Genomic DNA, 9,071 nt, shown 5'->3' with positions numbered 1-9,071 from the left:
AAATCTTATTAATTGAAGTGTCTCTGAATAGGAGGATGTTACATTTATGGGTAACCTCCTTTCCAAGATAAAAATTACCAAGATAAACACAAAAGATAAAAGGATTACCAGAATAAACACATATGGACTCAATGGTGAGTATCCATATAGCCCCACGGATTTTATAACAAAAACCCTACGGACCGTAGGGTATGGAATTATTTTTTTAGGGCCAGTTGGGCTTGGTGAGGCCCGCCCAAGAAATCAAACAGTGTTGTAAAACCCTGTCAACACATTTCTGAGCTGAAGTCTAAAACCCTACATTATTTGATTTCAATGACGGCTATGATGATGCTTAGAAATCCTAAAACCCATGTTGCTCTCCTCCGCATGTTCTCCTCATCCTCACAATACCCCAACTCTCTAAAACCCTCATCCGAAACGAAACTGATCCTGACAAAATCGCTCAAGTGTTCCTCAAAACATCAGACAACCCACGTTTCTACCGAGACCGATCCGCATTTCATATCTCAGTCCGTAAACTAGCCAAACTACAACGTTTCGATCTTGTTGAGAAAATTCTAGAACAACAAATCGAAACCCCTCTGTTGAAAACTGAAGGTTTCTGGATTAGAATCATGATGCTTTATTCCCATGCTAAAATGCTTGATCAAGTTATAGCCACCTTTGATCGCATTGCAGAGCTTGATTGTAATCAAACTGATAAATCAATGTGTGCCCTTCTGTCTGCTTGTTTGCAGAACCGTCGCTTCGACCTCGTTCACCAGTATTTTGAATCGGTCCCTGCAAAGACTGCTATTAAACCTGGGGTTGTCGCGTATAATCTTCTTATGAGAGCTTACATTGATGAGAAGAAGATTGACTCTGCTCGTTCGTTGCTTGATAAGATGGAGAGTGAGAAAGGTATAAAACCTGATGTTGCCTCTTATAATGTAGTTTTAACTGCTTATTTAAGAAATGGGGAGGAGGAGAAATTTGACAAGCTATTTGATGAACTCTTGAACAAGGGTTTAGAACCAAATTTAGTTACTTATAATCTTAGGATTAAGTGGTTTTGTAAGAAGAAAGACTGTGATAGGGCTAAGGAAATTCTCCAAGAGATGCTTGCCAAGGGGGTTAAACCGAATGTCAACAGTTATAATGCTGTTATTGATGGGTTTTGTAAGATAGCTGATTTTGAATCAGCTAAGAAGGTTTTCGACGCTATGAATGCTGGTGATGAATCCGTGAAACCAAATTCTGATTCGTACATTACTTTAATACAACAATTGGTTCAAGAGAAAGAGTTTATTCAAGCTTTGGATATGTGCAAGGAGAGTCTTCAAAAGAAATGGGTTCCTCCTTTTACTTCCATGGAAGGGTTGGTTAAGGGTTTAGTGGAGATTTCAAAAGCGGATGAGGCAAAGGAGATTGTTGAGACTATGAAGAAGAGGCTTAGAGGGAGTGCTCCCGAATCATGGTCAAAAGTGGAAGGCCTTCTTCCTTTGCAACATATTACTGCTTGACCAGTTTTGGCTCTTATAGGCAGCAGTATCGTTTTATTGGTATGTCATCACGTTGTCAATTGCTATCTGCTAAATTTTGTGCACATTGTTAATTTTATCATCTGCGTGGGTTTTGTATTATGTTCTGTAATATGCTTTCAAGAATATGACAATTATAATTGTTTGAAATGTATAGTTTCAACTTACAACTTAGAAACTTTAATCTCCAACCCTAAGTAATGAGCTCCTAACCCCAAAATTTATAGCCTTGAGAACAATTTGGGGAGCACTTCAAATTTGTTTATGTATATGTATATGTTTATGTTTATGTTTATTTTTTGTTTTGCGTGAGATAGATGTCCAGGCATTTTCACTTTGTGTCTTTGATAAAAAAGTAGAAACCAAAGTGCTTTCCTTATTGGAGTGTGGATTTGTGTAACTTTTGATTGCCATATAGGACCCTTGTACTATAAATTTGCCTTGATTGGATAGTGAGCATGAATTATAAATGAATCATTGTACTTGTTAGGGTGCTGCTAATACGACTAAAGAAAAAGGATTATAAAAATTTATGATTAAACTGCTCTAAGAAAATATGTAGTACGTGAAAGTAGCACCTTGTTGTCTAATATATTTATAACAGTACAAGATAGATGACAGTGAGTTCGTGAAGCAAAACAACTGATCTTACATCAGTTGCCTTCTATTATATAATAAGAGTGTTATGCCCTTATAAGACAAATGCACCATCACAATAAGAAGAATATGGCTCACTTCCAATCAATTTTTGCTCCCTGCTTGAAGCCTACATAATAGATTGGTGTCTGAAAGTCCCTTGCGTATTAAAATTTTGCCCTAATATGATGAGTCTGGCCCTTTTGGAAAAACTTGTATGGAGTTATCAGCTCGGCCTTTTCTGTGTCAACGGAAGATGAATTTTCCTGTTGACAACAACTTTTTCCACCCTTTGGTATGTCTGGTGGGGAAACATTTAGAGTAGATATTGGAGACCAAAGTAAATTATCTCGAAATGTCTGATGGAGTATATACACACAACTATTCTCACATCCAAACACAGATAGCAAATTCTGGAAATCACTCAACTTGGGCCTTGCGCTGTGTAGATGGTTGAAATTTAATTGTGAGGGTTGAAGGGAGATGGGAAAGCAGATTCAGATAGTTCTTTTATGATGAATTGTGGTTTTCATTACAGCTGCAGGTTCAACTGGCTAGGACTCTTACAAATGCAAAACAAAGATACGAGCGGTTAGAGAGGCCATTAGCTGGGAAAAGGCTCCAGAGGTACAAGTGTACAACCTATCAAATTAAATGCAATGCAACCACATTAACTGACGTTTGAACCTCGGTCAAGTTCATTACACTTCCATGGCCATTGTTAAAGCTGGTTACAGTAGTTATAGATAGGTTTATTGGTCTTAGAGTTATCTCCTGTAAAAACTCTTAATGACATGCTCACACAGTGCATTGTGGTGAATACGATAAGTCTTTTGTTTGGGTTAATAGCTGCTGCTGCTGCTGCTTGGTGAGGTCTTTAGCAGACTCAAGGGTTGTGTTGGCTGTATTTTGAACTATGTAATGATATTATCCTTTTCCTACAACTGAAAAAAGCAGTCTAGATGTATGCTTCACTGCCTTCACGCATTGATTTATTTTGGTTTAATCTGGATCATCATTTTGTTTGTCTAGATGCTTATCAGTACTAATCGATTGTCACAACTAATCATAGCCAAACAAGATCACATTCTTGATCATGATTGTATGCCATAGTTTCTCAACTCAACCTGCCGTAAGACATTCAAGATCACATTCTTAAATCATTATTGTATGTCTTTTGTGTGTGTGTGCGTGAGTGTCCATGTGAAAAGATAGCAAATGAGGTGAAGGGAAGATGATGCCTGGTTGTGTGCATAGTTAGATTGGAAGTTATCTACGTGTGTGTGTGTGTGGCCGTGTGGGTTTGCTTTCTTGAAAAAGACATTTTTAACTAGCTTCATAAATTGTCAGAGCTCTTTATGTCATTGCCAGTGCAAAACACTTCGATCTTATTTGTAAAGTAACAAACTCAACTGCATTTACTAATTAAGGAAGTACTTCAATGGTTAGCTTTTGCCCATTTTTGCAGTGGTCTTCTACTCCACATATGTACCAAAGCTGGCCAACCTCTGCCACTGTTATGGAGTCGTTGCCACTTTGTAGCACCCCCAGGTTTGGTTCCATTATACAGTCTTCATATGAGGTTCCATTCACTTGAACCACATTATGCAGTTCTTGTGCATAGCTGAATACTGTTAACAATAGGTAGTCAGAGTTAGCAATTCAGGTTTTTGGTATCTAGTGCCAAGGCAGATGTTTCATTGGGAAAAATGAAACTAAATTCTACGCTGAAGTAAAGTGAAAAAATAGAGTTGACTGGGTGGAGTGGCTTACCAAGAGTGTCTCCAACGTGGAAGCTTTTCCCTTTGGCCCAGTAAGTGAAGTTGGGAAACTGAGTCCATCCTTCATCGTCTCCAACTAAGTGAGTCTCTCCTCTTGTAGTGGACAGAGAAAGGGAAGCTGTAAAAACAATGAAGAAAAAGTAGTAGTAGTTAACCTTAAGCATGCTGAAGTAAGAATTTGGTCTTAATGATGGTTATCAAATGTCATCAAAGGATGGAAGAAGGGATAAAGACAATGAGCTCCTGATAGCATTGTTGCTATGTGTATGGATAGTTGGTTAGGTGGTAGGAGGATCACGTAAATGGGATTGGGAAAATGGGCACAAAAATAATGCCTGTTGCCTTTGGTGCTAATGCCGTACGCCCGTACTATGGAAATTCAAATCAAATACTCTCCTACTTCCTTCATCATAGTACAAAATATCAGGATATAGGTATTTATCAATATTCAATTTATGGATATGTATCGTGGATATATCCCTCTCTTTGGAGATATTTGACATTGTTTCACATGTAAATATCGTGGATATATTCAAAATATCGACAAATATCATAGATAGTATGGATATTTCTTGATATATCATGATACATTATTTATATTAATTTGAAATATAATGATAAATATTAAATAAAATTGTTATATCTTTCCAAATATTATCGAAATATCGCCAATATTTACAGTTGTATATATCTCTGAACATATCATGATATTTATATATCTTTTTTTGAAATCTGGATAGATATTTCCAAATATCGCGATATTTTGTACTATGACGTATTCATTGCACTGGTGATAGTTTCTCTAATAAATTTATAGCGTGTTGGTCAAATCCTATGTGGCATCTAACTCACAATTTAGTCTTGGTTGGTCAAACCAAGGCCCAAAATATTGAATTTGGTGAATATTTCGATATATCCAAAAACCGATATATATATTGGATATATCGGAAATATCGGAGATATCTCTTTTTTTTGTTGACCAGTCAAAATTTTATTATGTATGTTGATATATCAGAAATATCGTCGATTATATCGGTCAAACTCAACAATTTATATCGGATATATCGGTTGATATATATATCATTATATCAGAAATTCCGATATATATCGGAAAAAAGATTCAATATTCGGTGGATATATATCGAATATATCCATATCGGTATACCAAAAAAATGATATATATCGGATATATCGGCGATATTTTGTGCCTTGGGTGAAACCGTCAAACTATTTAAATAAATAAAATAGAGACCGGCTTGGAAACAGGTTTGGAGATCGGGAAGAGGCTCGGGAGAAACAAAAGCTACAGGTACGGGATTTTTGACCGTTATAAATTTTCTCATTTTCAAAACTAGCGGGAAAACAAAAAACTACTTATTTTCTCACTCTACAGACTACAGGTGATTGGTTGATTGAGTTAGTTAGTTAATTAGAGCTTGATTCATTATTTTGGGAGAAATGGGGAGCAGGCAAGTTCCTGCTGGTCGTCAGCAGTACAATAATCTTATCAGGTCTGTCAATAGTTCAACATATATGAGTACTAGTACTACTAGATCTTAACAACCACACTATCCTCGATGCCGCCGCCCATAGACTGGCCGGAGGAGGAGATATTGATGGCTCGCTTAGTGATGTAGACCGTGATGTCATTCCTCCACAAGATGACATGGATGATGATGAAGACGAACAGCCCCACCGTCACCACCACCACTCAAGTACTACTACTACTGCTGCTGCTGCTGCTGTGAGTTTTGTTCAATCACATTATATATTTGTTTATATCATGTCATTTAAGTTGTATTTAACTATTAAGGCAAAAGAAATGCAAGTTAATTACTTGGTTTAAATCCTCACCCCTATTCTGTTATTTAAGCTTTTGTCGTCTTCAAATGACAGCATGTTTTGATTAGATTTGATAGAGGTTCTCTTGCCTACTTAGTGCCTGAAACTACATCTATTTTCGACTAGCAAACATAGTTACTGTTGTTGATAAGGTCTTCAGTCATGGAGGAAAACGTATGAGTATAAGCAAGTTTGTGGGAAAGAAAGTGAGGGCCGGAAATGAAAAAGGACAGGGATGAGAAAGAAACTCTGCATAAAGAGATGTGTCTAGCTCAAATTCGCTATTTGTAGTTATTAGAGGTATAGGACACGAGACACATAGTATTGATAAGTATTGCGATATATACACGAGCAAGTTTGTTGAATTTAGATTTAACTATTAAGCCTCGTGAACTTATCATGGTAGTGTTTGTTTTACGTCAATTGCATTTACTTTATCAGGATTGCCTGCATGACTCCTATAGGAATTTGTTACCGCTTCATGGTGTCGGAGTGGAAGATGACCGCTCTGGTCTTGAAATTAATTGTACTCCAAGTGCCAACTATGATATTCTCAACGTAGATGGTATTTTCCAATCTTCCTGATCTCTTCTCTTTTCGATTTTTTATGCTTTTAACTGTACTGCTACGCCTGTCAGAGAAAAATGGATGTATTGGAACTTTGATCATCTTGTATGAACTCATGTAACTCAAGTAACCTAACCAAAATTTGAAACAGATATCCTTCCAATTGAGACCGCAAGAGACAGATTCTTGCAAATTGTTGTGGATCATTTCATTGATGAGCGCATGATTGAAGTGGCTGATTACGAGGTAGGCTATAGTGGCGAATCTAGCCAAGAGAAATTACACAAGAGAAATTCAAGAGATGTTCAATATGAAGGTGATCCAAGATTTGTGTTACCCTTGATGTATGTGGCTAATTTGTATGAGACACTAGTGAACGACGTTAATGTTAGACTTGCCCCCTTGGATGGGATACGTGAAAAGACCATTGGAGTTGCTCTTGAAGCAGCTGGTGGTTTGTACAGAAGACTGGCAAAAAAGTTTCCAAAGAAAGGTATTGCTAACTTGTCTACCTATGACCTTGTAAATGTAATTTTTGACACCCACCTATTCTCTTTTTCCCCTTTCCAGTATATCCTAATATATGTGATTGTCAGGACCTTGTTCATTTAGAAGAAGGGAACTAGCAACTTCTCTTGAAACAAGGACACGATTTCCAGAACTTGTTGTACAGGACCAGAAACGTGTTCGTTTTGTAGTTGTCAATGGCTTGGTAATCAATGAAAAACCTAATGGCATGCCTCTTGAGGATGCAGATTGGTAAGATTTTGTTTGGATCATTTGTTACTATGGTTTGGTAACAAATGTCTCTTATGAAGTATATATTAGTTAAATGAGCCATATTAATTGTATAATGTATATTGATAAGTTTACTATGAATAGCCCTAGATTATTATGAAGACATAATATACTTTGAGCATACAAAACTCCATATGCAAAGGAGTTTCACAGATCATTGTTGTTTCGAGTAATCAGTGTCAAATAACAACTTGAGGAATTTCAAAGTAGAACAATCTAGACTTAATGTGACGTGGTGCTTGTGCTATTGTTTTTTGACTTCTTGTGTTCATTTATCATATTATTGCCTTCGATAGGTCACTAGTCCCTACTATGAATATTGGAACATATTTCTTGCATTCTTCTTATAATTTGTTGCAAAACTGAATGGAATATCTTGGATCCCTTTTTGTCTATGATTTGTAACTTTTTATTATATTGGTTGCTTTTGGTTGTCTACTCATATACTCATGAACTCCAGGTTCAAACGGCTGACTGGCCGGCATGAAATGGCAGTTTCACCAAGGGACTACAAGTTCTATTCACCTAGGCATAAATTTAGGCGTGTGCCATCACAGTCCATGCCTAACATCCCTGGCTTGTTGGTAAGTATGTTCCTCCCAACATTATTTTTTTTCTTTCATTCTCTTATTCTGTTTTTTTCAATTCTCTTTCACATATTTAATGAAATATGAAGGTAATCATTTTACTCATGTCACTTCTTGTCGTATGAAACATTTTGGTATTTGCTAATTCTCACCATACATCCCAATAGTTTCTTTATTTAACTGCAGCAACAAAATCAACAACAGTCGGCATCCAAGCATCACATGCAACCTATCCAGCATCAGCCTCAGTTTCACTCCCTTCGTCAATCCCCCCAGCAACACATGCATCAGGGTCTACATGCATCCCACTTTTCTCAGACACATCAGTTTGTGCCTTCTGCACACTTGCCTGAGATTTCTCATGCTCTTCAGTCGCCAACTATGTCCCAGCATGTAACTTGCTTGCAACCCCTCACAGGAGCCCAAGTGGGGGGACGTTTGCATATAATGGTGAGCCTTTTCTTTATCTAGAAATTCTACTTTTTTTCTGATAATTGTTAGTTAGACACATTCTTTAGAGTTTGTGATGAACCCCGTGATAGTATTGAGCTCGGAAAATTATATAATTATCAGTTGACTATTTTGTTTCAATTTTGCCACGAGTTCTATCTAATGCAATTTCTCCCAGACGAGCCACAAACTAAAATTAATCAGCTTGATCTGCTATATGAACGAATTATCTTGGTGGAAAAGTACACACAAGAAGGACTAATCTTGGTGGATCAGTTTTTTTGTTTTTTTGTTTGTTTGTTTATTTGTTTTATTTATTTGTTTGTTTTTTGTTGTTGTTGTTGCTGCTGCTGCCGCTGCTTTTTGTATCTAGGAGAAACTGATCAATTTTGTTACAAGATGGTTGAATAATCAACATATCCCAGAGTCACGTAGTTAGAAAGCTTCTGATAATTGCTCATAGCATTTGACTCGTTGGTTGTCACTGAAAGTCTGGAATGGCTTTACGCTACTGGGAATATACTGCTTCCCCACAATATATAATCACTTAATATCCTTTTTCCTGTCTTACTATTGCAGTAAGATGCCCATCGTGCGGGGAACATTAGAATCTCTATTGTGTTATTTCAATTAGCTTCTTTGACCTCTATCATCTTTTATGTTTCAGCCGACAAGTCCTGCAAAATTTTGCGATGGATGTGGAGCTCCTTATTTGAGAGAGACCTCGAAGTTTTGTTCAGAATGTGGTGTGAAGAGATTAGGGACGTAAGATGTTGATCCCTTCTATGTTCTCTTCATTGTAATTTTGAATCATTCACTGTATTGTAATCTTCAATAATTTATATATGAAATGTGTGCTTCATAGTTCTGTAATTTCCTCAATTCTC

The 9,071-nt window shown here is 36.9% G+C and overlaps 3 protein-coding genes across 9 annotated transcripts; 2 read left to right on the top strand and 1 right to left on the bottom strand.

Moving 5' to 3' along the window:
- Nucleotides 1–257: 257 nt before the first annotated feature.
- LOC147473658 (small ribosomal subunit protein mL103 (rPPR7)-like) lies at nt 258–3,190 on the top strand. The gene is made up of 2 exons (XM_086587192.1): nt 258–1,544; nt 2,698–3,190. The coding sequence occupies exon 1, from the start codon at nt 618–620 to the stop codon at nt 1,503–1,505; it is 888 nt and encodes a 295-aa protein (XP_086443318.1). The 5' UTR covers nt 258–617; the 3' UTR covers nt 1,506–1,544; nt 2,698–3,190.
- Nucleotides 3,191–3,279: 89 nt separating this feature from the next.
- LOC147473657 (Cupredoxin superfamily protein) lies at nt 3,280–4,313 on the bottom strand. Its single transcript, XM_086587193.1, has 2 exons — nt 3,933–4,313; nt 3,280–3,790 (listed from the first exon to the last, which is right to left on the bottom strand). Exons 1-2 carry the CDS (start codon nt 4,102–4,104, stop codon nt 3,585–3,587), a joined length of 378 nt encoding a protein of 125 aa, XP_086443319.1. The 5' UTR covers nt 4,105–4,313; the 3' UTR covers nt 3,280–3,584.
- An 844-nt stretch (nt 4,314–5,157) lies between these two features.
- On the top strand, nt 5,158–9,057 carry LOC147473656 (uncharacterized protein At2g02148-like). 7 transcript variants are annotated; one of them, XM_086587195.1, is made up of 9 exons: nt 5,158–5,249; nt 5,334–5,451; nt 5,534–5,684; nt 6,224–6,347; nt 6,501–6,842; nt 6,946–7,108; nt 7,608–7,731; nt 7,921–8,184; nt 8,852–9,057. In XM_086587195.1, exons 2-9 carry the CDS (start codon nt 5,399–5,401, stop codon nt 8,951–8,953), a joined length of 1,323 nt encoding a protein of 440 aa, XP_086443321.1. In that variant the 5' UTR covers nt 5,158–5,249; nt 5,334–5,398; the 3' UTR covers nt 8,954–9,057. The 7 variants fall into 7 exon arrangements, 6 of the variants coding, with proteins under 6 accessions (XP_086443321.1, XP_086443326.1, XP_086443325.1 ...); XM_086587197.1 differs by having other exon boundaries at nt 5,232–5,249; nt 5,341–5,451; XM_086587200.1 differs by having other exon boundaries at nt 5,166–5,249; nt 5,397–5,684.
- The last annotated feature ends 14 nt before the right edge of the window (nt 9,058–9,071 follow it).

Source organism: Coptis chinensis, unplaced genomic scaffold (genome assembly GCF_015680905.1).
Source record: "Coptis chinensis isolate HL-2020 unplaced genomic scaffold, ASM1568090v1 utg1955_pilon_pilon, whole genome shotgun sequence".
NCBI classification, from domain to species: Eukaryota; Viridiplantae; Streptophyta; class Magnoliopsida; order Ranunculales; family Ranunculaceae; genus Coptis; species Coptis chinensis.
This window is presented reverse-complemented; position numbering and strand designations above follow the sequence as displayed.